Source organism: Saimiri boliviensis, chromosome 8 (genome assembly GCF_048565385.1).
Source record: "Saimiri boliviensis isolate mSaiBol1 chromosome 8, mSaiBol1.pri, whole genome shotgun sequence".
NCBI lineage: Eukaryota > Metazoa > Chordata > Mammalia > Primates > Cebidae > Saimiri > Saimiri boliviensis.
This window is the reverse complement of record NC_133456.1, coordinates 72,702,304-72,729,769: the sequence shown is the minus strand read 5'-3', so window position 1 is coordinate 72,729,769 and position 27,466 is coordinate 72,702,304. Positions and strand designations below refer to the sequence as shown.

The 27,466-nt window shown below is 47.0% G+C and overlaps 1 protein-coding gene across 1 annotated transcript; it reads right to left on the bottom strand.

The window, feature by feature from the left end:
* Positions 1-9,389: 9,389 nt before the first annotated feature.
* Positions 9,390-17,115, bottom strand: LOC101039690 (5-hydroxytryptamine receptor 3C). Its single transcript, XM_003926943.3, has 9 exons — positions 17,016-17,115; positions 15,301-15,467; positions 14,828-14,872; positions 13,936-14,045; positions 13,208-13,377; positions 11,722-11,882; positions 10,869-11,073; positions 10,006-10,221; positions 9,390-9,900 (listed from the first exon to the last, which is right to left on the bottom strand). The coding sequence occupies exons 1-9, from the start codon at positions 17,080-17,082 to the stop codon at positions 9,701-9,703; spliced, it is 1,341 nt and encodes a 446-aa protein (XP_003926992.1). The 5' UTR covers positions 17,083-17,115; the 3' UTR covers positions 9,390-9,700.
* Between the last annotated feature and the right edge of the window lie 10,351 nt (positions 17,116-27,466).

Below are 27,466 nucleotides of genomic sequence, written 5' to 3'. Positions count from 1 at the left end.
AATCACTTGAACCTGGGAGGTGGAGGTTGCGGTGAGCTGAGATCACACCATTGCACTCCAGCCTGGGCTACAAGAGGGAAACTCCATCTCAAAAAAGAGTGTGAACTTCAAAGCTAAACTCTCTCAATTTGAACCCTAGGTCCACCATTTACAAGTTGTATGATTTTGGGCTTAAGTTACCTAATTTCTTCATGTCAGTTTCTTCCGCTATAATGTCAAATGATAATTTGACGTCAAAAGTCAAAAGACTCGTACTTATCAAAACTTGTGAGAGAGAGTTCCTATCTCTTATGGTTGTTATCAGGATTAATTAAGGTTGTAAGGGCAGGATGCTGACAACAGTGCCAATTCATAATAAGCACCACAGAAGGGTTTGTTAATAATAATAAAGTATCCTAAACTCCTCTTCATTGTTGATATTTTGACCTCTTTCCATGAATCCTGAACATGCCTGATGACATCTAGAATAGTGAATCCTTTCTAGAAGGTTTTCAATTTGTTTTGCCCAGATCTGTCAGAAGAATCACTCTCTGTGACAGTTATTGCCTTACAAAATGTATTTTTTTTCTTTTCTTTTTCTTGTTTTGAGACAGAATCTGGCTCTGTCACCCAGGCTGGAATGCAGTGGCGCAATCTTGGCTCACTACAAGCTTTGCCTCCTGGGTTCAAGCGATTCTCCTGCCTCAGCCTCCCAAGGCTAATTTTTGTATTTTGAGTAAAGACAGGGTTTCACCATATTGGCCTGGCTGGTCTCAAACTCCTGACCTCAGGTGATCTGCCTGCCTCGGCCTCCCAAAGTGTTGGGATTACAGGCGTGAGCTACTGCGCCTGGCCACAAAATGTATTTCTTAAATAATAGGACTTGAAAGTTGAAGTTACTGCTCGGTCTGCATGGACGCAGAAAGGATGCTGGGCTAGCAGGCGTGAAAACAGCACTCGCCCTCCTGTACGTCTCCATCTGAGCTCTTGGGTCGCCACGTACATTGTCAATGAGCAGTAATATTTTGAAAGGAATCGTTCTTCCTCAGCATTTGGTCTCAACATTGGGCTTCAAATATTCAGTAAACCATGCTGTAAACAGGTGTGCTGTCCTCTAGGCTGTGTTGTTCTATTTACAGAGCATAGACAGAGCAGATTTAGTGTCATTCTTAAGGGCTCTAGGATTCTCAGAATGGTAAATGAGCATTGGCTTCAACTTAGTCACCAACGGCGTTAGTACCTAATAAAGTCAGCCCGTTCTTTGAAGCTTTGGAGCCAGGCATTGCCTACTCTTCTCTAGCAATGAAAGTCCTAGATGGCATATTCTTATTTATTTATTTATTTATTTTGAAATGGAGTCTTGCTCTGTCACCCAGGCTGGAGTGCAATGGTGTGATCTTGGCTCACTGCAACCTCCACCTTCTGGGTTCAGGCGATGCTCCTGCCTCAGCCTCCCTAGTAGCTGGGATTACAGGCATGAGCCACGACTGATGTCATCTGCTTCTAAGAGAGGGCTGTTTCATCTGTGTTGCAGATCTGTTGTTTGATGCAGCCACCTTCATCAGTGATCCTAGCTGGATCTCCCGGGTAACCTGCTGCCGCTTCCTCATTAGCACTTGCTGCTTCTTACACTTGCATGTTACAGAGACGGCTTCTTTCCTTAGGCCTCACGGACTCACCTCTGCTAGCGTCAACCTTTTTCTGCAGCTTCCTCCCCTCTCTTAGCCTTCATAGAGTTGAAGAGAGTTGGGAGCCTTGCTCTGAATTAGGCTTTGGCTCAAGGGACTGTTATAGCTGGTTTGATCTTTATTCAGATCACTCTAACTTTCTCCACATTAGCAAAAAGCCTGTTTCCCTTCCTTGGCATTCAGCTGTTCATTCTGGAGTAACGCTTTTAATTTATTTCAAGAATGAACCGATGAAATGTTTGCTTCTTATTCCTGCAACTTCGGGCTCTGCTGTTTCGAAGTCTTAGAGGAAGGCTTTCCCCAGGCGAGACAACGATGGCCCCATGAAACCGGAAATTGAGATGCCGCTTGACCAGTATGGACTCCACATGCTGTTGACTCAACAGGCAGCAAGCACGGTGGTGGATCTGACTACGATGGGAAACTGGGTTACTGCAGTGATGGTGGGAGGAGAATGGCAAGAACGCGGAAGATGGCCCGACGTGCCCCTTAGCACGCTCAGGTCTTGTGACTGAAGTCAGTGGAAAACTACAGCCACCGAAAACAGACAGGCCTGCTAAATGCTCGGTCCCTGGAGGGATGAAGATTTGGGTCACTCTATCAGGCAAGAAACCATGGCCAGCCATGGAGAGCTTGTTGAAAAGGAATTTGGACTAGGCAGTGGAAGAAGCTAGTTTTAAGCACCAGGTATGACCATATTCCCGGTCACAGCCATGAAAACTGTGATGGTTATACCTGTTTCTTCCTCGTTTTGACATGAATATGTTTGTGGATATGTTAGCCATTTTTTTTGTCTTCTCTTCTCCCATGTCTTTCCATAGAACATAATATATGTTATAGTAGTTAGCTGGTGGGGCGTGGTGGGTCACGCCTGTCATCTGAGCACTTTGGGAGGCCAAGGCAGGTGGATCAGTTGAAGTCAGGAGTTGGAGACCAGCCTGGCCAAAATAGTAAAGCCGTGTCTCTAAAAAAAAAATACAAAATTAGCTGGCCATGGTGGCACATGCCTGTAATCCCTACTCAGGAGGCTGAGGCAGGACGATCTTTTGAACCTGGAGGGTGGAGGTTGCAGCGAGCCAAGATTGTGCCACTGCACTCCAGCCTGAGTGACAGAGAGAGACTGTCAAAAAAAAAAAAGAAAGAAAGAAAAGAAAAACACAGAAAGAAAGAAAGAAAAAAAAAAGAAGTTAACTTTGTATCTCAGTATTGAAGTTAAAAAAATTTAATGGAATTTAAAAATTTTTTAAAAATTAAAATGGACTCAGACAAAGAATAAGTAAATATCACCTAAGAATGGATAGAGCAACTTTGTATCTGCTTTTGGAGAGGCTTAGCCTGTTTCTGGCTGTATCAGGGACAGTCGCATTCTGTCAGGCAGAAAGATGATTTTGTTATTTTTTCATGTGGAAGTTGAGTACAGTTAAGAGTGTGTATGGATGACATGGCATGAACTATAGTTGATCTGGATCGTGTCAACTTAGCTAAGCCAAAATCCAGTTCCCAGAATTCACGCCCCTGCACAGCTCTAGGTTGGCACGGGCTGCAGAAGGCGTTTGTATGAGATTAGAAAGCAGAAGTGAAGTAGCAGCCACGTATGTGTTTTATGCTTAGAAACCTGGTGTAAGGCACAAAAGTCGCTGCAGTTCATCCACTTGTTGGTGTGGGAGCAGCGCTAAGCCCGGCGTTCCCACGCTCCTGCATACCTCCTCATTCAGCTTCTGCAAATCCTGGACCAGTGTGTGCTGCTTCTGCAACAGCAGCTGACCTGCAGTGCCTCCCTCCTGCCAGACAGCCTTCCTTCTCCTTCTCCTCCTCCTCCTCCTCCTCCTTTTTTTCGCTGAGATGGAGTCTTACTCTGTTGCCGGGCTGGAGTGAAGGGGAACAATCTCAACTCACTGCAACCTCCACCTCCCAGGTTCAAGCAATTCTCCCTGCCTCAGCCTCCCGAGTAGCTGGGATTACAGCTGCCCACTACCACGCTCAGCTAATTTTTGTATTTTTAGTAGAAACGGGGTTTCATCATGTTGCCCAGGTTGGTCTCGAACTCCAGACCTCAGGTGATCCGCCTGCCTCAGCCTCCCATAGTGCTGGGATTACAGGTATGAGCCTGGCCTTCTTTTTCTTCCTTTTTCCTCTTCTTGTTTTTCTCCTCCTTCTTCTTTTACCCCTAAGCCTAGGCCAGGCATGTGCTACTTCTGGGGCAGCAATGGGCCTCCAGCTCCTGCAGACCCCACCACCTGTTCTCCTTCACCTTCTCTGAATCTCTGGCCAGACAATCTGCCTTGCAGAACTCAGGCTTAGCCCTCGACACAGTAGCAACAGCCGTATATAAATGAACATCATAAGCTGATTAACCAGCTTCCACAATTGTGTAAGGTGAAAGCCCTGTGAGAAATCTCACGTTCTGTATCATTCCTGGTGGATATGCTTCTGTAACTAACCTTGAACAATATCCGTTCGTAACAGCATCTAATAGTAATCAGCATCTCTGCCCTCCTGAAAGTATAAGAACCTTAGAATGCTTTAATTCTAATTACCTTCCACCCCGTTTACATTCTATTTTCCAGTGTTTTAGATTTTTTTTTTTTACAATTTTTAAGCATCTTATGGCTATTATTTCATGTAGGCAATCTTGTCTATATTTACTAACATATTCATCATTTTCTTTGCTTTCATTCTTTTCTATATTTTAAACTTGCTTATAGGAATCATTTTTCTCCTTCTTGAAATACATAGAGACTCTATGGGCTGGGTGTGGTGGCCCACTGCTATAATAGCAGTACTTTAGAAGGCTGAGGCAGGCCAGGTGTGATGGCTCACAGCTTTGGGAGGCCGAGGCTGGCATATCACCTGAGGTCAGGAGTTCGAGACCAGCCTGGCCAACATAATGAGCCCTCGTCTCTACTAAAAATACAAAAATTAGCCAGGCATGGTGGTACACACCTGTAATCCCAGCTACTTGGGAGGCTGAGGCACAAGAATCACTGGAACTGGGAGGCAGAGGTTACAGTGAGCAGAGATCACACCACTGCACTCCAGCCTGGGCAATAAGTGAGACTCTGTCTCAAAAAAAAAAAAAAAAAAAAAAAAAAAGCAGTGTGGAGCAAAAGCTAGGGAGTGAAAGGAGACCCCAGATCTTTTTTTTTTTTTTTTTTTTTTTTTTTTTTTTTTTTTTGTGAGACGGAGTTTCGCTCTTGTTACCCAGGCTGGAGTACAATGGCGCGATCTCGGCTCACCGCAACCTCCGCCTCCTGAGTTCAGGCCATTCTCCTGCCTCAGCCTCCTGAGTAGCTGGGATTACAGGCACGCGCCACCATGCCCAGCTAATTTTTTGTATTTTTAGTAGAGACGGGGTTTCACCATGTTGACCAGGATGGTCTCAATCTCTTGACCTTGTGATCCACCCGCCTCGGCCTCCCAAAGTGCTGGGATTACTGGCTTGAGCCACCGCGCCCGGCAAGACCCCAGATCTTTGGATAATTTGACAGAATTACAAAATTACCCTGAAGGGAAGAATCTTAGACAATGACTTATTTCCTATCTGTTTCTCTTCCATCTCCTCAACTGTACCTTTCTAAGTTCATGCTTTCTCGTAAGAAGCTGCAAACCTCACAGTGGTCCTCGCAACAGGCGGCCACATGTGTGGTAGAACATTTTCATAGCGTATTGTATTTTATTTATTTATTTATTTTTATTATTGTTTTCAAGACGGAGTCTCACTTTGTCAACCAGGCTGGAATGCAGTGGCCTGATCTTGACTCACTGCAACCGCCACCTCCCAGGTTCAAGCAATTCTCCTGCCTCAGCCTCCCGAATAGTTGGGATTACAGGAGGCTGCCACCATGCCTGGCTAATTTGTTGTATCTTAGTAGAGACAGGGTTTCACCACGTTGGCCAGGCTGGTTTCAAACTCCTGACCTCAGGCGATCCGCCTGCCTCGGCTTCTGTAAGTGCTGAGATTACAGGCATGAGCCACCATGCCTGGCTGTGATAGTGTATTTTAAGTGCTACTTATTTTGTGTAGATTTTGCATCTATGCCATATATACGGGATAATCGGCATCATAAGCATCACCTTTGAATTATTAAGGATGATATAGACTCATTTTCCTGAATGTTAGATGTGGATGAGAGGTTTACAAAAGAGCTAGTAAAATGATCAAGGAGAAATGATAGTGGAAGTCTTGGTATAAGGAAAAATACAGGAAGAGTAACAGAGGAAGGAGAGAGTGGTGGGGAAGAGCAGACAGATGAGCTGGTTTTCAGGAAAACAAATGGAGGTGAAAGAAGAGAGGGGATAAGTGTGAAATAAGGTATTGTCCATAGACATTTTGGATTTCCAGAAAAATGGAAGGAATCAAAGATGGTGATGAGACAAAACATACCATAAGAGGCCATGCGCGGTGACTCACGCCTGCAATCCCAGCACTTTGGGAGACCGAGGCAGGCAGATCACTTGAGGTCAGGAGTGTGAGACCAGCCTGGCCAACATGGTGAAACCCTGTCTCCACTAAAAATACAAAAAGAAAAAAAAATTAGACAGGACTTGTGGCATATGCTTGTAATCCCAGCTAGTCGGGAGGCTGAAGCAGGAGAATTGCTTGAATCCAGGAAGCAGAGGTTGCGGTGAGCCAAGATCGCACCATTGCACTCCAGCCTGGGCGACAGAGTGACTGTGTCTCAAAGAACCCCCCAAAACAAAACAACCCCCCACCAAAAAACATACCATAAGAATGGTCAGATATGTAAACTACTGAAAGAATAAGTAGGGACAAATTCTTCTTGGAGAAAGTCTTCTGAGAATTATTTAAATAATAAGGAAATAGGCCAGGCATGGTGGAGTGCCTGTAATCAAACCTATAATCACCACACTTTGGGGAGGCCGAGGCGGGTGGATCACCAGAGGTCAGGGGTTCGAGACCAGCCTGGCCTACATGATGAAACCCCATCTCTACTAAAAATACAAAGAAAATTAGCTGGACCTGCTGGCAGGTGCCTGTAGTCCCAGCTGCCTGGGAGGCTGAGGCAGGAGAATTGCTTGAGCCCAGGAGGCAGAGGTTGCAGTAAGCCAAGATGGCGCCATTGCACTCCAGCCTGGGCAACAGAGTGAGACTCCATCAAAAAAAAAAAAAAAAAAAAAAAATAGAAAGAAAGAAAAGAAACAATGAGACATGAAGAGGTCCTGAGCATAACCCCGGATGCTGCTGAGGAAAGGAGAGAGTGGGCATGAGTAGCAATGACCCAGGAAGTTAGACAGTAATCAAGCCTTGGATGAGGGTAGTGTATCCAGGGCTCACTGTCTGATTTTTACAGGGTTCATACATTTCCAATGTACACTCCTACAGAGGTTTTACATAGAAAATAGAGGGAAAAATAAAGTTATTATCACAAGGGCTAATGTGTGTGTATTTTTATTTATTTGTTTATTGAGACGGAATCTCAGTCTGTCGCCGAGGCTGGAGTGCAGTGGTGTGATCACTGCTCACTGCAGCCTAGACCTCCTGTGCTCAAGCGATCCTCCCACCTCAGCCTCCCAATTAGCTGAGAGCCCTTAGCCCCTCCAGTAGCTGGGACTGCAGGCACAAGCCACCACGCTCAGCTGATTTTTGCTGTTGTTGTAGAGACAAGGTCTTGTTATGCTGCTCAGGCTGATCTCTAACTCCTGGGCTTAAGCATCCTCCCGTCAAGGCCTTCCAAAGTGTGGGGAGTACATGCATGAGCCACCACACCCCTCCTTTTCTCTTTTTTAAAATGAGAGAGATCAGAAACCAGAACCACCCCTTCCCAAACTGTGAAACACCCCTAACATTCCTGCTGACCTGTGTTGGCTAGTAGTAGTTTAATATATTTTGCTTCATTGTCTGGTCATGTTTTAGCCCACGAGTATCACTTCCCCTTGCACAGATCAGCAGAACGTTCTTTTGCAAAGGGCATTGTCAAATGAAAGTCTTAGCACAGAAAACCCAAAGTTGCATACGTATGAAAACAGTTGCCAGATGACATCTAGAGAAATAGAAACGTGGAAATGGGGAAGGAAAAAGAAATGAAACAAAAGTGATCTTAAGAAATTTGAAATTCCTCGAAGCCTTAATATATATTCTTCATTTTAAGTTATTGGCAAAACCCAGCCGAGTTTCTGAGTGGGAACTACAAAGAGGGAAAACAAGAGGATCTGATATGAGAAATGCCTTTGCCAAAATGTGAGTACCATCTCTGAGAACTCAGAGAGTTGACACGTGAAGATGTGTTGCTAATTTTCCACATTTGATATAGAAGATAAAATAAAATATGTTGGGAAGGGATGAACGGATTTACAGCTAGAGCTAGTAAAATGTGGATTTTGGTCGGCTGGCATTCATTCACACAGTTACTCATTCAGCAAGTCTGTATTCACTTCTCAAAAGAAGACACACACGCAGCCAAGAAGCAGATGAGAAAATGCTCAGTATCACTCATCATCAGGGAAATGCAAGTCCAAACCCAGTGACATACCACCTCACACCAGTCAGATCGGCTGTTATTTAAAAGTTGAAAAAATAGCATGCTGGAGAGGTTGTGCAGGAAAGAGAATGTGTATATGCTGCTATTGGGAAGATAAACAGTTCAGCCACGGTGGAAAGCAGTGTGGGGATTTCTCGAAGAACTTTAAATAGAGCTACCATTTGACCCAGCAATTCCATTATTGGATATATACTCACAGGAATGTAAATCACTCTCCTGTAAGGACACGTGCAAGCCTGTGTTCATTTTAGCACGATTTACAACAGCAGACACGGAATCAACACAAAAGCACATCGATGGTGGACTGGATATAGAAAATATGGTACATAAGCATATGGAATACTACACAGTCATGAAAAAGAAGGAGATCATGGCCTCTGCAGCAACATGGGCGGAGCTGGAGGCCTTATCTTAAGTGAATTAACACAGGAACAGAAAACCAAGTACTGCTGGGTGCCGTGGCTCACACCTGTAATCCCAGCATTTTAGGGGGCCAAGGTGAGTGGATCACCTGAGGTCAGAAGTTCAAGATCAGACTGATCAACACGGTGAAACCCCGTCTCTCCTAAAAATACAAAGTTAGCCAGGCGTGGTGGCAGGTGCCTGTAATCCCAGCTACTTGGGAGACTGAGGCAGGAGAATTGCTTGAACCTGGAAGGCGGAGGTTGCAGTGAGCCAATCGTGCCATTGCACTCCAGCCTAGGCAACAAGAGTGAAACTCTGTCTCAAAAAAGAAAAGAAAAGAAAAGAAATGAAAAAAACCAAGTACTCCATGTTCCCACTCATGAGTGGGAGCTAAACACTGAGTACACATGGACACAAAGAAGGGAACAATAGACACTGGGGGCTACTTGACGGTGGAAGGCTGGAGGAGGAGGAGGATTGAAAAACTACCTACTGGCTGGGTGTGGTGGCTCACGCCTGTAATCCCAGCACTTTGGGAGGCCAAGGCGGGTGGAACACTTGAGGTCAGGGGTTCCAGACCAGCCTGACCAATATGGCAAAACCCCATCTCTACTAAAAATACAAATATTAGCTGGGTGTGGTGTGTGCCTGTAATCCCAGCTACTCGGGAGGCTGAGGCATGAGACTCACTGGAACCGGGGAGGCGGAAGTTGCAGTGAGCTGAGATCGTGCCACTGCACTCCAGCCTGGGTGACAGAGTGAGACTCCATCTCAAAAAAAAAAAAATAAGTAAGTAAATATACCGAAGAGCCAGTGTTTCCTGGAAAGTTGTTTACTGGAGTGATCAGTGAAGGAGGACTCCACTGACCTGGGCTTATTGATCAGGGAGGAAGGAGCTTCAGGGACTGAAGGGGCGCAGGAATGAGCAGCCTGGTGTGTGAGGAGTCAGGAAGTTGTCCAGGGCTGTCCCGAACCTGCTTGGTAGTGCTACGTTGCAGTTTTAGGAATTTAGAAGGGGACATGGTAGTCACTGGGGATAAGTGGCTAAGATTGGAAAAGTGGGTCTGGCTGGCCCTAAGTCCGGTAGAAACTCCAAGCTGTGGTTTGCCAGAGACGGGGGAAGTCTGCCTAGGTATTCCAGAGGACGATGACGGTGAAGATGGAGGAAGCCATGAAGAGCAGGTAGAGGCGGAAGAGCAGGGCGTCCATCACATGGCTGAACTGCACCCACAGCTCCACTAGCTGGGTCTTTGTCCGTCCTGAGCCCCCATCTAGCTCGGTCTCTCCGGGTCTCACCTCCTTCCCTAACTCCCCCGGCTCCTTTGGGCCTGTGGAGAGGACAGAGACTCAGTCATGAAGTGGGAAGGCGACAGGATTAGAGAAGCGTGGGGCCAGTGAGAAGGGCGAGTACGGGCAGTGCTGACTTCCCTCACCGGGCAGGTGGGTGGGGGTGAGACCCAGGCCCTCATTTTCCTTCTGGGGCGCAGTGGGACAGCATCTCCCTGGGCTGGTGCAGGGCAGCAGCAGGGAGTGGAGCCACCGAGGCATGGGTGGGGGCTGGGTGGTGGCCACGTGCAGCAGGTAGGTGATGAAGACAGTTTCCAGAAGGCTGAGCACCATCAGGGACAGGCACAGCGCGAAGTAGACACCTGAGGGCAGAGCAAATTATACATAAACCAGGCAAATGTATCTCTTTCCTTTTTTAACTTGTCCCCCGGTCGGTTACAGGCAAATGTATCTCTCTCTCTCTCTCTTTTTAAATTGTCCGATGGTCAGTTACAGACAAATTTATCTCTCTCCTTTTTTTTTTGAGATGGAGTTTCGCTCTTGTTACCCAGGCTGGAGTGCAATGGCGCGATCTCGGCTCACTGCAACCTCCGCCTCCTGGGTTCAGGCAATTCTCCTGCCTCAGCCTCCTGAGTTGCTGGGATTACAGGCACGCGCCACCATGCCCAGCTAATTTTTGTATTTTTAGTAGAGACGGGGTTTCACCATGTTGACCAGGATGGTCTCGATCTCCTGACCTCTTGATCCACCCATCTTGGCCTCCCAAAGTGCTGGTATTACAGGCGTGAGCCACCGTGCCCGGCCCTCTCTCTCCTTTTTTAAATCGTCGGGCGGTCAGTTACAGGCAAATGTATCTCTAAGCATTTCTCACTCCTCTTTCCCAAATCCAGTCTTCCTTCACAGCCCCTTCCTTCCTTCAGCAGAGAACCAGCCAGTTCTCCTGGCCCTCCTCTCTGACCCGGAATGCCTTTTCTCCTCCCCAGAGCTCCCAGTATGGGAGGGGCCATACTGATGAGGGGGGTGCCGCTGGCAGGGAGCAAGTCATTCATCATGAGCAGGAAGACATTATAGCCCAGCAGGAGCGTTATCTTGAATGGGGCACGACTCTCGCTCTCTGCCGGCAGGTAGAAGCTGAGGGCGTCAATGGCAATCAGGAAGCTACTGGGCACCAGCAGGTTTATGATGTAGAGGCTGGGCCTGCGCCTGATGGCCACCTGGAGAGAGAGCAGAGATGGCAAATAAACAGCCGGCAGCAGGCTGAATTTGTATATCTGACAACAAATCAGAGGTCCCTATGTAGATGAGCACAATTAAATGCACCAGTGCTACAGCGGGTGAATGAGGAGCAGGTGAATGGGGAGCAGGTGAATGGGTGTAGGGGAGGTCTTGGGGATTCTGCTTCAGGGTAGTCAGGTAGAGGGGGCATTGGGGAGCGGGTGCCCAACCCTCTGGAGCTGCTGCTTCTTTTTTTGGTGGGGGCGGGGAGGACGGAGTCTCACTCTGTCTTGCCCAGCCTGGAGTGCAATGGCACAATCTTGGCTCATTGCAGTCTCTGCCTCCCAGGTTCAAGCCATTCTCCTGCCTCCACTTCCCAAGTAGCTAGGACTACAGGTGTGTGCCACCAAACCCAGCTAATTTTTGTATTTTTAGTAGAGACAGGGCTTCTCCATGTTGGCCAGGCTGGTCTTGAACTCCTGACCTCAGGTGATCCACCGGCCTCGGCCTCCCAAAGTGCTGGGATTACAGGTGTGAGCCACTGCACCTGGCCTGGAGCTGCTTTTTCACTTCCCAGAGAGCCTTAGGTCAAGAGGGCAATCACAGAGCTACTGGGATCAGAAGTCAAACACGGACCCTGGACTCACATAGAACATGATCTGGTCATAGAGGTTGCTGCCCACAGACATTTTTGGGGTGGCCTTGTTGATGCCCAGGAGCTCCCACTCCCCCTGGGTTCGGATGACGTTGCGAGACGTGTCTGTGATCTCCCACACCTCCTTGTCCATGCCCAGCAGCATGCTGTCCACTGGAATGGAGGCCAGTCAGTTTGTGGCAGACATGTTCCCAAGCCCCCCACCCACGAAACTGGATTCCTCCCCAACTGAGCTTCTAAAACAAATTTTCCTCTGTCCTTTGAAAGCAGGGTATTCTGGTTTTCTCAGACGTGGGTTACCGGAATAGCCATTCACATGTGTGTGGGTGGCAGCATTGATTTCTTTTGTTGTTGAAAACCAGTGTGGGTCAAGGTTGTTAAGGGAATATTGGTTATGACTCAAACGTGAGTCAAGAACTTTTGGAGTCATTCCTAGTTTCCTTCTCAGCCCCCACGTGTGTGGTGGTGTTTTCGTGGGATCAAGCTTGAGTAGCTCAGTCCATTTTGATGGTTTTAATCTATTCAAATCTGCCACACGACACCTGGTGGCACACAGTGTTAGCCATTAGAGTTAAAAGAATTGAGCTAAAAATTATGGGTGTGCTGCAGCTCAGAGTCAGCTGGGCCTCACTGGGCACGAGGGCCACCCAGCTTGTAAAGCAGCTGTTCTGAACCCTGGCTGCATGTAGCATCACCTGGGCCCACCTGGAACAATTTAATTGGGATTGGGGGGGGTGTGCAGTTATCAGGTTTTGGTTTTTGTTTTAAAAACAGCGTCTCTGCTGGGCAAAGTGGCTCATGCCTGTCATCCCAGCACTTTGGGAGGCTGAGGTGGGTGGATCATGAGGTCAGGAGTTCGAGACCAGCCTAGCCAACACAGTGAAACCCTGTCTCTACTAAAAATACAAAAATTAGCTGGGCGTGGTGGCGGGCATCTGTAATCCCAGCGACTCGTGAGGCTGAGGCAGGAGAATGGCTTGAACCCGAGAGGCAGAGGTTGCAGTGAGCTGAGATTGCACCACTGCACTCCAGTCTGGGCAACAGAGCTAGACTCTGTTCACAAAAAACAAACAAACAAACAAAAAACAACCAAAAAAACAGTGTCACTCTGTCACCCAGGCTGGAATGCAGTGCGTAATCATGGCTCACTGCAGCCTCAGCCTCTCTGGCTCAAACCATCCTCCTGCCTCAGCCTCTCGAGTAGCTGGGGCTAATTCTTTTTATATTTTGGGGAGATGGGGGTCTTACTATGTTGCCCAGACTGGTCTCAAACTCCTGGGAATGAGCATTCCTTCCACCTTTGCTTCTCAAAGTGCTGGGATTACAGTGTGAGCCTGGCCAGTTACTGGCATTTCCAGAAAGCTCTGTGAGGCCACCAGAGGGGAGCAGCACTGACCCAAAACCTTTCCTACAATACTGATGCTGTTCGAATGTCTTTCTCCAAATCTTAAGCAGCTACCAAATGGTGTCCCACTTACCAGTGTAGAGGAAAGAGCTGAAGGTGAAGGTGCAGTTCTGCTGGTCAAAAGGGAAGTAGAAGATGTCCAGGTTACAGATGCTGGTCACCCTCATCGGCTTATCGTACTTTATTCGGCCTTCACTGCTAACATAGGCGGTGAGACCCGAAGGCGTCTGATCCACATCCATGCTGTTTGGGGAAGGGAAGGCAGAGATGGAGGCTTCACCAGCTCTTGTCTCCCTTCCTTCCCAGGTCTCCCCTGCTGTGCTCTCCTCTGGGCTTTCTCTTTTTTACTTTTTTTTTTTTTTTGAGATGCAGTTTCAATCTGGTTGCCCAGGATGGAGTGCAATGGCACAATCTTGGCTCACTGCAACCTCAGCCTTCCAGGTTCAAGCGATTCTCCTGCCTCAGCCTCCCAAGTAGACACGTACCACCATGCCCCGCTAATGTTATATTTTTAGTACAGATGGCGTTTCACCATGTTGGCCAGGCTGGTCTTGAACTCCTGACCTTGTGATCTGCCTGCCTCAACCTCCCAAAGTGCTTCTGGGATTACAGGCATGAGCCACTGTACCCCGCCCTGGGCTCTTTCTTTAATGTCACTCTCTCACCTCTTCCACCTGTAATGTTTTGTGGAAGTCGGTTCATTGAGACTGTGTGCCTGTCTGAATCTTTTGCCCTGTGCTGACCCTAGGCTGTTTTCGGCAGGTGAGGTTTCACACTGGCTTCCCCGGCCCAGATACGCACGATTCCACAATGAAGATGTCTGGGAGCCACAGGTTTTCAGCTGACACCGTGAGTTTATTGATGCCAACACACTCTTCCGGGTTCCAGGTGATGAAAGGATTGTCCCACACCTGCGCCAGGGCAGTGAGGGACAGAGGTGAGTGACGGTGAGCTTGTCCTGTCAGTCTCTCTCACCCTTTCTGTTCTTCTTTAGACCTTGATCCCCCCACTCCCATTTGTGACCATAATGACCATAGCCTATTCCCCCATTCTTTATTTAACAAGGTGTCACCAGAAAAGCACCCCTTGACAGCCTTGTGCCAGGAATATCTTAAATATGGCCTAAAACCACTTGGAGCTAGGACCACACCAATATATTGGCCTGGAACCACTTAGCCATTTGTTTTTTTATTTTAAGTTGCTGTTTCTACCTTCCAAAGATGCCCAGGGAGGTTTGGGTCCCCATGGTGAGTCCAGTTCTACAGGGAGTTATTTTGTCCTAGAAAGAGTTATGCTTTGGGTAGAGGTTTGAATTAGAAAATCTCTAAGTAACTTTTTTTTTTTTTTTTTTTTTTTTGAGATGGAGTTTTGCTCTTGTCACCCGGGCTGGAGTGCAGTGGCATGCTCTCAGCTCCCTGCAGCTCTGCCTCCCTGGTTCAAGTGAGTCTCTTACTTCAGCCTCCTCGGTAGCTGGGATTACAGGGGACTTCATGTTTTTAGTAGAGATGGGGTTTCACTATATTGGCCAGGCTGGTCTCGAACTCCGGACCTCAGGTGATCCACCCGCCTCTGCCTCCCAAAGTGCTGGGAGTACAGGTGTGAGCCACCACTCCTGGCCCCTTTAAGTCACTTTTAACTCCTCAGGCTTAAAATGACAAATGAAGTGGGGAGGGGATAGTTGAATCTGCCTTACCAAATCCATCCACAGGAATGAGGTCAGCAGCTGGAGCTGTGCGTCCTGACAAAGAAATTTCCGCCCAGAATCATTAGTGTAAAAAGTTTTGGCCCACACCCACCTCATATTCCCACCAATATTTACTAATTTATTGGGCCAGGCATTGTTGTAGATGCTGAATCATCCTTTCCTCACGTGTTTCCCCTGTGTCTACGGGCAATTCTGATTTTAATTCATATACAGACTACTTTTTTCTAGAGCATTCTAGAAATGATAGGATTCAAAAACAAACGGCTTCCTGAAAAAAAAAAAAAATCACTACAGTATTCTTCTTTGTGGTTCTCCATTGCATAGGAAAACCATCTAATTTGTGTTAAATCCATCCAGGGTACCTAACGTCACCACTGGGCCGGGGCCATGCTGGGTGACTGGGCAGAGGGCCCTCATTCCTTATCAGAAGGCATGGAAAGGATGCAGGGACCAGGTCTTACCACTTCCAGGATGGCAGACAGGGTGAAGGAGATGTTGACACGGGTGGGGACGCTGTAGTTGGTGACTGGACGGAAGGCCTTTCTGTCAAACACTGCTTGGAAGGCAGCGGGGTCCACCCCATGCTGGTCAAAGCCTGAGCAATTGATGGTGAAAGAGTCGCCTCTTCCTGTAGAGAACAGAGACCCTGTGAGGGACGTACTCTATTTCCAGGGCTGGGGTCTCTCTGCAGAGAGAAAAAAAAGGGGGGCATACTGGGAGGAGCAGGTGAGCCCTTCCTTCCCAGGCCAAGACTCCCCAAGGCCATGATGGGGAGGACAGGCTGGGCTGCTAGGCAAATGGTGGAAGTCGATGTGGTGAGCTGAGCCCGGACTCTATTCCCGTTCCCATTGTTTCATCCTCATGCAAAGTTTGCCCAAATCCACAGGAAAACTTGGCCTTAGTGCGATGACAGCCACTCCCAGGAGTCCTTTAATGTCCCCGTCACAAGCCTCTTGGCTCACCTAGCCATAGAACTGCCTGAAACTTGTGGTCCAGGTGACCTAGAAATTGATGCTAATGTATTTGTCTCTCTAACTCTCAGGGCCTTAGGTCTACTGAAGGCAAAAACTGATTTATCAAGAGGATAAGAGACGTTTCACACAACTGCGAGTACTAGGTCCCTGTGCGAAGCGCGCAGTAGGTGTCTCAATGGGTGCTGACCTCGGTGCTATGCATTTATTTTGCCTTCTCAGATTTAGTGACCTCAGTTATCTCGTGGGTTATTTCCAGCATCGGGATCATGAGGTGACATCACTGAGCATTTAGCATTTGACCAGTTACAAAGTGAGGCCCGTGCAAACGCCGTCTCTTGGCTATCGCCAGGGAGCCATCTGGGTAGGACCTGAGTGGCATCTTTGCCCCATTGCGCATTTTATGTGGTCTTTTTCTCTGCCTCTTTCTCGTTATCTCCATCTCTTTCCATAATATTTAAGGTATGTGCCCCAACTGGGAACACACATTACCTTATGGAAGAAGAATGTCCACTCATTTCCACCTCAGATTGTCACCACCCTCAGGGCGTGTTACAGATCAGCCGCTGGCCGGGCACAGTGGCTCACGCCTGTAATCCCAGCACTTTGGGAGGCCGAGGTAGGCAGATCACGAGGTCAGGAGTTTGAGACCAGCCTGACCAACATCGTGAAACCCTGTGTCTACTAAAAATACAAAAATTAGTTGGGCGTGGTGGCACATGCCTGTAGTCCCAGGTACTAGGGAGGCTGAGGCAGGAGAATTGCTTGAACCTGGGAGGTGGAGGTTGTAGTGAGTTGAGATTGTGCCACTGCACTCCAGCCTGGGTGATGGAATGAGGCTCCTTAAAAAAAAAAAAAAAAAAAAAAAAGTAGCTACTCTTCTCAGAGATACCATATCAAGAGAAACAGAGACAAGGAGAGGGCAAGAGGGATATAGGGGGAGAGGCACCAGAAGTCGGTGAAAAGACGGAGTTAGAGAAGCAGTGAAATGTTTGACAGATCCCTGTGCAGGCAAGAGTAGAGAAGGTCTGTGTGTACTCATCAGTGAAATGTCTTTCTATCCATCACCAAAAGGAAATCAGGACACAGACATTATGGAAGAAATAATTTAACACCTCAATTCTGAGTGGCCTCCGAGTGCTGGAGGTGAGTCCGGGTGTCCCCAGAACCACACTCTGGTCTTCCCTGTTCTTGTCCCATCTTACCTTGAAGCAGAAGACTGACAGTTAAACAGAGGAGGACACCCCCCCTTGCAGGCCACCTTCCTTCCATTCGTCCTTCTGGACTCTTCTCTGGGGACTCACCGGGAGTCCCCAAACCCTTGAGCTTAAAGGAGCTCAGACCACACCTTGGTTGCTGGTTTTGAATACTATTCATGGCAAGTGACCACTCCCTGTGAGAGTCTGTGGCCAGAGAGGTCCCAGCCACGTGTCCTGCCTTGGCTCTGCCCAGGCGTACCTTCCGGGCTCCAGGCAGGCAGGAAACTGGGCCGATGCTGCGGGAGAAGCATTCTATTTGGCAGCTGTGTGCTGAGATCCCAAACAAAATAAAGTGCCTTAATGAGAGCGTGCAGGCTGGGGAAATGAGGGTTGTGTGCTTCCATGACCAGGGAATCTGCAGATTTGGAAGGGTGGCAATGCTTAGTGATTCGGTTGTGAACACCAAAGTAGCTTTTGTTGATACTGGAATTATTCCAAATACCAGATTATAAAGCTTGGTTCATACCTTCATCATCTAGTGTCTATAGTTTTCCAGTAGCTCCTAACTAGATTTCCTCTATTTTTTTTTTTTTTTTTTTTTGAGAAAGAGTTTCACTCTTGTTGCCCAGGCTGAAGTGCAATGGAGCGATCTCAGCTCACTGCAACCTCCACCTCCCAGGTTCAAGCATTCTCCCACCTCAGCCTCCCCCAAGTAGCTAGGATGACGGGCATGTGCCACCACACCCTGCTAATTGTATTTTTAGTAGACACAGGGTTTCACCATGTTGGCCAGGCTGGTTTCGAACTCCTGACCTCAGGTGATCCTCCCGCCTCGACTTCCCAAAGTACTGGGATTACAGGTGTGAGCCACTGCACATGGCCAACCAATTTTGTTGTTGTTGTTGTTGTTGAGACAGTGTCTTGCTCTGTTGCCCAGGCTGGAGTGCAGTGGAGCGATCTCAGCTCACTGCAGCCTGTGCCTCCTGGATTCAAGCGATTCTCCTGCCTCAGCTTCCTGAGTAGCTGGGATTATAGGCGCCCACTACTACACCCGACTAATTTGTTTTTAATTTTTAGTAGAGACACAGTTTCACCATGTTGGCCAGGCTGGTCTTGAATTACAATCTCAGGTGATCCACCCGCCTCGGCCCCCAAAGTGCTGGGATTACAGGTGTGAGCCACCACGCCCAGCCTGGCTGATCAATTCTTAAAGATTCAGCTCAGCTCATGTCTGGTCTTCTGTGAAGCCCTCCTCTTGCATGCACATGCATGTCGGCACCTGCTGAACTCCATCATGACCCCTACACTGGAAACACCTGTCTGCATGTGCACCTCCCCTACTGCTCCGTTACGTCTTGGAGAGCAGAAATCACATCTTCTTCTTCCTTGTACCCCTGTTTGTGGCATATAATAGTAGGTAGCCAATGTTTGTTAAATGCCTGAACTGCCAGTTCACTATGCATGGGGGCAGGAGGACACAGACGCCTTGGGAGGATGTAAGAGAGGTGCTTGGGAGCCGCATGGGGGTACTGAGGCCAGATCAGAGAAGTTAGCTGCTGTTTCCGTGGTGTGGCTGGGGTGTGGGCCTGTGTCTTGGGTGCAGTCTGGTGGATATGGCAGTGGGTAGAAGCACCGTGGTCTGCAGAAGGTGGGATCCAGAAGGCTGGAGACAGGGCCTAGCCTTTTATTTTATTTTTATTTAAAAAAATTTTTTTGACAGAATCTTGTTCTGTCGCCCAGGCTGGAGTGAAGTGGTATGATCTCAGCTCACTAAAACCTCTGCCTCCCAGGTTCAAGCGATTCTCCTGCCTCAGCTTCCCAAGTAGCTGAGATTACAGGTGCCCGCCACCACGCCCTGCTGATTTTTTTTTTTTTTTTTTTTTTTTTTAAGTGACCGGGTTTTGCCATGTTGGCCAGGCTGGTCTTGAACTCCTGACCTCAGGTGATCCACCCAGCTCAGTCTCCCAAAGTGCTGGGACTACAGGCATGAGCTACCATGCCCAGCATCAGCCTTTTATTTCTGAATACTTCTCTACCCTTCCAGAAAAGGCCAGGCTCAGAATGGTCTGCCATTTATTGAGTTGGTGCCAAGTGTCCTATACTGTGCAAAGCGCTTTCCTTACAGTGTTTGTATCCTCATGACTGCTTTCAGACCTCAGTATTAGTACAGAATTCAATTTTACAGATTGGAAAACTGAGATTGGGTGCAGTGGTTCACACTGGTAATCCTAGCACTTTGGGAGGCCGGGAGTTTGACACCAACCTGGGCCATATAGTGAGACCCCATTTCTACATATGCCTGTAGTCCCAGTTACCTGGGAGGCTGAGACGGGAGGATCACTTGAGCCTAGGAGTTCAAGGCTGCAGTGAGCCACGATTGCACCACCGTACTCCAGCAAGACCCTGTCTTAGAAAAGAAAGAAAGTGGCTGGGCAGGGTGGCTCACACCTGTAATCCCAGCACTTTGGGAGGCTGAGGCAGGTGGATTGCTTGAGCTCAGAGATTCGAGGCTAGCCTGGGTGACGTGGTGACACTCCATCTCGACAAAGAATACAAAATTTAGCCAGGTGTGGTGGCACGTGCCTGTAATCCCAGCTACTTGGGAGGTTAAGGTAGAGGTTGCAGTGAGCTGAGATCACACCACTGGCCTCCAGCCTGGGTGACTGAGTGAGACATTATCAAAAGAGAAAAGAAAGGCAAGGAAAGGGAGGGGAGGAGAGGGGCAGAGAGGGGAGGGGAAGACAGGAAAATGGAGGTGCGGAGAGGTCCAAAATCTTGCTCAGGCCACGCATGGTGGCTCATGCCTGTAATCCCAACACTTTGGGAGGCCAAGGTGGGCGAATCACCTGAGGTGAGGGGTTCAAGACCAGCCTGGCCAACATGGTGAAACCCCATCTGTACTAAAAATATGAAAATTAGCTGAGGCTGAGGCAGGAGAATAGCTTGAACCCAGGAGGCGGAGGTTGCATTGAGCTGGGATCACGCCACCACACTCTAGCCTGGGTGACAGAGTGAGACTCTGCCTCAAAAACAACACGAAAAAAAACAAAACAAAACGAAAAAAACTTGCTCTGTGTCCACTCAGGTGGAAGTTGGTAGAATCCAGATTCAGAGCCAGATGGATCTGATTCTACTGCTCTTTCTCTGCTCTTTTTATATTCCATAGCTGAGAATCTTGTTGACCAGTTCATCACATCCCTGGGTTTTCACCTGTGAAATCTCTGGGCCTGGAGAGTGCTTGGATCCAAAGGTAAATACTAGGGACAGCGGGTGTCGTTTTGCAAATCACAGGCACCAATATCTATTTCTTCAGCTTATTCCAAGAGGACCGCACTGCATGGCCCCTGGTTGGCCCGTTCATCTGGGACTCTGGGAGATCAGGTTTGGAGAATAGATGTTACCTGGCAAGGGCAGAATTCGATGGTGGAAGGAGGCTGTGAGGGCCACCATTCTGCATCCCGGATGGGTGGTAACCACATGCAGAGGCCATTGGCCAGGGCTAGGGAGCTGGGAGAGCAGGAGGCAGAAAAGGCACCCAGACAGCCAGCTGGGTCCGCAGCTGAGGTTAGGCTGCTCGGGTGCCTGGGAGTGGCAGAGTGGGGGCACCCTGGGCCTCCTGGGCCACGCCTGGGCAAAAAGGCTCATGGACAAGCCTTCACCTGCGGCTGCCACTTTCACAGGCCCCGGCTCTTGTCCTGGCACTGTTGAATGATGACAACCCCACACCTGTCACTTCACTTCTCTCCGCTTCATTTTTCCCATCTGAAAACTGAGGGGGTTGAGCTGGAAGTCTGAATTCTTTCTGTCTCTTGCCTCCCACCTAGAAGTCTGTTTTCGCTTCAGATTTCAGCCTGCCTGAAAAATGGATGCTTTCTAGCGTTTCACATTCAGTTCTGCAGCTTCTATCAACTTATTAATTATTTGTCAATAGAATATATTTGAGACATAATTTAATCTGTGTTATTAGCTCCACTTCACGAATGAAAAAAATTTAAATTTATAAGGTTAAGCCACTTAGCCAATATGACCCAACTAGCAAGTAATGGCATCAGATCAGAAACCCAGGACTGTCCGACGCCTGATTTCTCTCTACTGTACTTTTGGGTTTTTTTCTGCTGTATAAAAGAACCAGCGCCTAAGAACTGTCAAATAAGTGAGGTTATCAAAGAGAGAATCAGAAATAGAAGAGGAGAAAAAGGACAGCCTTGAAATAATGCCTGCGACTTCACATCCTAGAGCAGACCTGGAGGGAGGGGCAGGGGGCAAAGACGAAGGAGATAAATATTCTAGTGTGACGTTCATATGGAATCAAAAGAAAATAGATCAGGCTGGAGTGCAATGGCGCCACCTTGGCTCACTGCAACCTCTGCCTCCCGGGTTCAAGTGATTCTCCTGCCTCAACCTCCCAAGTAGCTAGGATTACAGGCACCTGCCACCATGACTGGCTAATTTTTGTATTTTTAGTAGAGACGGGGTTTCACCATGTTGGTCGGGCTGGTCTCGAACTCCTGACCTTGGGTGATCTGCCCACCTTGGCTCCCAAAGTACTGGGATTACAGATGTGAGCCACCGAGCCCATCTTTTTTTTTTTTTTTTTTTTCTGTGAAACAGGGTCCTACTCTGTCACCCAGGCTGGAGTGCAGTGGCAGGATCTTGACTCACTGCAGTCTCAATATCCCAGGCTCAAGAGATCCTCCCACCTCAACCTCTCAATTAGCTGGGACTCCAGCATGCCACCATGTCCTGACTAATTTTTTGTGTTTTTTGTAGAGATGGGGTTATCCTGTTTCCCAGGCAGGTCCCGACCTCCTGAGCTCAAGGGATCCACCTGCCTTGGCCTTTCAAAGTGCTGGGATTACAGGCTTGAGCCACCATGCCTGGCCAAAATACTGCTTATAATGGTTTAGAGAATGAGAAAGTGGGCCTGGCGTGGTGGCTCATGCCTGTAATCTCAGCACTTTGGGAGGCTGAGGAGGGTGGATCACTTGAGGTCAGGAGTTCAAGATCAACCTGGCCAACATGGTGAAACCCGATCTTTAGTAAAAATACAAAAAAAAAAAAAAAAAAAATTAGCTAGGTGTAGTGGCAGGTGCCTATAATTCCAGCTACTCGGGAGACTAAGGCAGGCAAATAGCTTGAACCCAGCAGGCGGAGGTTGCAGTTGGTGGAGATCATACCACTGCACTCCAGCCTGGGTGACAGAGCGAGACTGTGTCTCAAAAACAAAGATGAGAAAGTGAACATGTGAGAACCATAGGACAGCACTGCAGACGAATGAACAAAGTAAGGAGCTGCCGGGCAGAAACAGGCCATCAGATGCAAGGTGGCACAGCGGGACCAGTGCCTGTCAGCAGGGTTTCTAAAGAGGTCATAAATTACCTTGCAAAGCCTTTCAGAGGTTTGCAGGATAACAAGAGGAAAGTCATTAGCACAGAGTGTTCTTATCATATGATTCAATTATAGATGGAACAGCAGAGCAGCAGGCACACCTGTGAATTTTGTGGGAGAGCTCCAGATTCAAAGGTTCTGTATGATTACCATTGATGTGTTAGGATCACAGGTTCAGATTTTGCTGGTGAATAAAATAAAATCACTATAATTATATCATGCCTTCTCTTACTAAAAGGAGAAATATAGACTCACAATCCATGTGTCAAAAAAGACGAGATGCAGACTTTCTATTAAAATAAAACTTGGCCGGGCGCGGTGGCTCAAGCTTGTAATCCCAGCACTTTGGGAGGCCGAGGCGGGTGGATCACAAGGTCGAGAGATCGAGACCATCCTGGTCAACTTGGTGAAACCCCGTCTCTACTAAAAATACAAAAAATTAGCTGGGCATGGTGGCGTGTGCCTGTAATCCCAGCTACTCAGGAGGCTGAGGCAGGAGAATTGCCTGAACCCAGGAGGTGGAGGTTGCGGTGAGCCGAGATCGCGCCATTGCACTCCAGCCTGGGTAACAAGAGCGAAACTCCGTCTCAAAAAAAAAAATAAATAAAACTTAAAGCTACATTTTGGGGGAAAATGTAAAGAAATGAAGCAGAGAAATATGTACCTGGCTGGGTGCAGTGGCTCACACCTGTAATCCCAGCACTTTGGGATGCCAAGGTGGGCGGATAACCTGAGGTCAAGAGTTTGACACCAGCCTGGCCAACATGGCAAAAACTCATCTCTATTAAAAGTACAAAAAAATTAGCCAGGCATGGTAGCACATGCTTGCAGTTCCAGCTTGGGAGGCTGAGGCAGGAGAACCGTTTGAACCTGGGAGGCGGAGGTTGCTGTGAGCAGAGATGGCACCACTGCACTTCAGCCTGGGTGACAGAATGAAACTCCATCTCAAAAAAGAAAAAAAGAAAGAAATATGTACCTGAAGATAGGGGAAAGACAATATAATGCAAATTGATCTTAAATAATTTCAGAGCCCCTCAAAAGCTGTGTAAACAAACTATTCCAAAAAAGTCCAGGATGAGTTTCCAAGTGAGAATGATCATCTCAGGATGGGGTCATGGGAGTGGAAGGTCTGCAGGGGTCTGGCAGTAGAACGTACATTAGTAGCAAAAAAACCCCTCAAATCCAGACAGAGCACAGAGGAAAGATGGATTGCCCCAAGTCGACTTGGGGAAATCCACTCTCCAGAAAGGCATGGAGAGCGTATACGCAGCAGACTTAGGCGCTGGGACTTGTGACAGGGCTGGGGAGGTAGCAGGTAAGGGATGGGGGTGGGGACTGGGGGAGGTGGGAGAGAGTAAAAGGACATTTAAAAGAAAGTTCGTCTTTGGGACCCCGATCAGGGCCTTGCTCTTCCTGTTTAAATTCTCCTAAAGTGTCAGCTGATGGAGACTTGAAGTGATACTGAGGTCTCAGTACGGGACTCTGAGCACCTGCCCGCCGTCACTTTGGAAAGCAGTGTAGCAGACAGGTTAGGAGTGCAGTCTGCAGGAGTCAGCCAGCCTCAGGTCAGCTGCAGCTCTTCCGCTTAGCTGGCTGTGGAGCCTTGTGAGACCGCTCACTGGCCTCTCCATTTTCTGCAGGGAAACATGGAAACGATAAATCAAAACCATGGTTCTAAAATCGAAAGAGCTTAGAAAACCAAATGACTTTTTACAAGTATTTCGTGGCAAAATCAGACCATGATTGATGCAAGGCTATTCATAGTTTTATTTTTTCTACCTATTGAGAAGATTCATAGATCTCACCGCAGAAATATTGATGGGTCTGGTTACAGGGTGCTGCTCCATACCCTAGTTGGGGTGTTAGTGACGTGTAGTAAATAAACGCACACTTATGCACACTTATTTTTTTTTTTAGAGAAAAAATTAAGCTATAATTTAAGGGAAGTACATATAACTGTATCGATTCACTAAGAAGATCGTTTATTTGAGAACATAAGTCACATCTTCACAATGTCTTTTTTTTTTTTTTTTTTTTTTTTACCAGTTTGGGTTTATGTGTGTGTGTGTGTGTGTGTGTGTGTATCAGTATGTAGACATCATTACATGTGCAAATGTAATAATATTTTAATAATGTTAATAATTAGCAACTTAAATTAACCTGTTTTGTCAGAATGTGTTGTTTAGATCCTGGGAAACTTTTTTTTTTTTTTTTAATAACAAGAGTCAAATTAGAATTTGGATTTTCTTTTTGGAAAATGACCAAGTTGGTCTGTGACCACATAATAGCTATTCTTCTTTTTTTTTTTTTTTTTTTTTTTGGTTATCACAGCTAGAGGGAATGAGAGGCTACTGGCATATAGTTGGTAGAGGCCAGGGATTCTTTTTTTTTAATTTTTTTATTTTTATTTTTTATAAAGGCCCCATCTTAAAGGCCCCAATTTTTTTTTTTTTTTTGAGAAAAAGAATAATAAGAAAAAGAACAAAGAAGAGGAAGAAAGAGAAAAAGGAAGAGGGAGAGAGAATGGGGGTATTGCTTTGCTGCCCGGGCTAGAATGCAGTCTAAATATGGGTATGCCTACAATTGTCCCCAATAATGGAGACATGAAAGAAAATGAGGGAAGAGAGCAACAAACAAGGAGCCAACCAACATTTCGTTTAAACTTCCAAGTTGATATGATGTGGTACTGATAAGAGTGTATATTCTGTGTTAAGTGGAGAGTTCTATAAATATTAATTACGTTTACTTGTTCCAGATCTGAGTTCAAGTCCTGGATATCGTTATTAATTTTCTGTCTCATTGATCTGTCTAATATTAATGTTGAAGTCTCCCACTATTATTGTGTGGGAGTCTAAGTCTCTTTATAAGTCTTGTATGTCTGGGTATTCCTGTATTGGGTGCGTGTATATTTAGGACCTTTAACTCTTCTTGTTGTTGCATTGATTCTTTTATCATTATATAATGTCCTTCTTTGCTTCTTTTGATCTTTGTTGCTTTAAATACTATTTTATCAGAGGCAAAAATGGTAACTTCTGCTTTTTATTTATTTATTTTTGCTCTCTAGTTGGTTGGTAAGTCTCTCTCCATCCTTTGTTTTGAGTCTTTGTGTATCCTTGAATGTGAGATGGGTCTGGATGCAGCATACAGTTTTAGTTTTTTGTCCAAATTGCCTGTCTTTGAATTGAGGAATTCAGTCAATTTAAATTTAGAATTAATAATGATATGTGTGAGTTTAATACTGTCATTTAATGTTAGCTGGCTATTTTGCCCATTAGTTGATGTAAATTCTTCATTATATTGATGTTTTTTACTTTTTGGTATTTTTTAGAAAGGCTGATACTGTTTGTTCCACACTTATTTTTTAAAATCTGAAAAATTCCAAACTCCAAAACACATTTGGCTCCAGAAGTTTTTGAATCTATGTGGAAAGTAGAAAAGTTCCTTTTTAAAGTTTCCTTTCTTGTTAAAGAATAAGTCTGCTCGCCGGGCGCGGTGGCTCAAGCCTGTAATCCCAGCACTTTGGGAGGCCGAGGCGGGTGGATCACGAGGTCGAGAGATCGAGACCATCCTGGTCAACATGGTGAAACCCTGTCTCTACTAAAAGTGCAAAAAATTAGCTGGGCATGGTTGCACGTGCCTGTAATCCCAGCTACTCAGGAGGCTGAGGCAGGAGAATTGCCTGAACCCAGGAGGCGGAGGTTGCGGTGAGCCGAGATCGCGCCATTGCACTCCAGCCTGGGTAACAAGAGCGAAACTCCGTCTCAAAAAAAAAAAAAAAAAAAAAAAGAGTAAGTGTGCTAATAACTTTGTCAAGATCTATCCTATGTAGCTGTTAGACATGCCATGCTTACAGACACTTAGTACATTCTTTGTCCTTATACTTTATGTCCTTGTACTTTAACCAAGATATCTGTGCTGGATGTGCTCACAGGCATGTCCCAGCTCTCCACTGCTTTTGCCTGTTTAGAAACATTTTAAGTTGTCAGCCAATTAGGTTTTAGTTTAGATTGTGAGGTCTGGCTCCAGCCAATGGAGATCAGACACAGCAGTAAGGACGACCCCAAATGTATAAGGGATAGATTTGTCTGCTTTCCTTTTTTCATTGTACTCTCATGGCATGATGGCTAGCAAGATTACCCTTCCTGCAGTCCAGGAAGTAAAAATTGCATTGCTAAAAGATCCTTTGTCTCAGTGCTAATTTTTCTTTGCAGCACCAAGCATCTATTTCCAACAATCTATGGTTCCCACTTTACAGGGTTACTATAAGGATTCATACAGCACCCTTGGAGTGCCTGCTACACATTAGTAACTCAGTAACTGGTGGGTATTATTATTACTATTAATGTGCCTTTTCTGAAGGCCCACCTTTTTGTAAGCTGTGAGTTGAGGAACTGCCAAAATAATAACAGACACAGCAATTCACTCAGGTGAATGTGAGAGCTGCATTCTCCAGGCCGTGGACATTCCTGGAGGGTGAGATGGTGAGAAGAATGCGTGGCAGCATTCTGGAAACTGAGGAGCCAAAGACCCTCTTGGGAAAACAGAAAAAATGCATCCTAAAAAGAGAACGAAGGGACACGATTTGGTTGGAAGACAATGGGTCTGAGTGACAGGACGGATTCAGAGTATTGCAGGTATTTCTGACTTAACACCCAGATGCCCATGGGCCACCCTGGAGTCCCAGTGGAACTGAAAGGAAAGAGTAAGTGGCAGCTGGTCCTGTGGGTGCAGCATCCAGCAGGGACCTCTGCAGCTCCAGGATGTGGTCCCCTCATGGCTTCAGCTCTGAGCAGGCTGCTGCTCTTGCCACTAACATGGCAGGTACTAGCAGCACCTCTAGTGGACATCAGCAACCTCGCCACACTTTGGGCATCTCCAGTGACCAGAGAGAGCCAAAGGAGTTTGAGAAAGCAGCCAGAGAAATATGTGTTACCAAACAGTTTTGTGAATCTATTTTTACTCCTAGATGGTCATGATTTGGGGAAATACGGGCTTCAGATAGAAAGTAGGAGAATAAACTAAAGGAATGAAAAGAAATCATTGTGATTTCCCAACACTTTGGGAGGCCA

What these genes read in the sequence shown, in the direction of transcription:
- LOC101039690 (XM_003926943.3), bottom strand. Translation starts at nt 17,082, where the DNA reads ATGGAAGGAAGGTGGCCTGCAAGGGGGGGTGTCCTCCTCTGTTTAACT. An exon ending in ATGACCAGATCATGTTCTAT is followed by an intron (nt 11,074 to 11,721) that starts GTGAGTCCAGGG and finishes CTCTCTCTCCAG; the next exon opens with GTGGCCATCAGGCGCAGGCC. An exon ending in CAGCGGCACCCCCCTCATCA is followed by an intron (nt 10,222 to 10,868) that starts GTATGGCCCCTC and finishes CTCTGCCCTCAG; the next exon opens with GTGTCTACTTCGCGCTGTGC.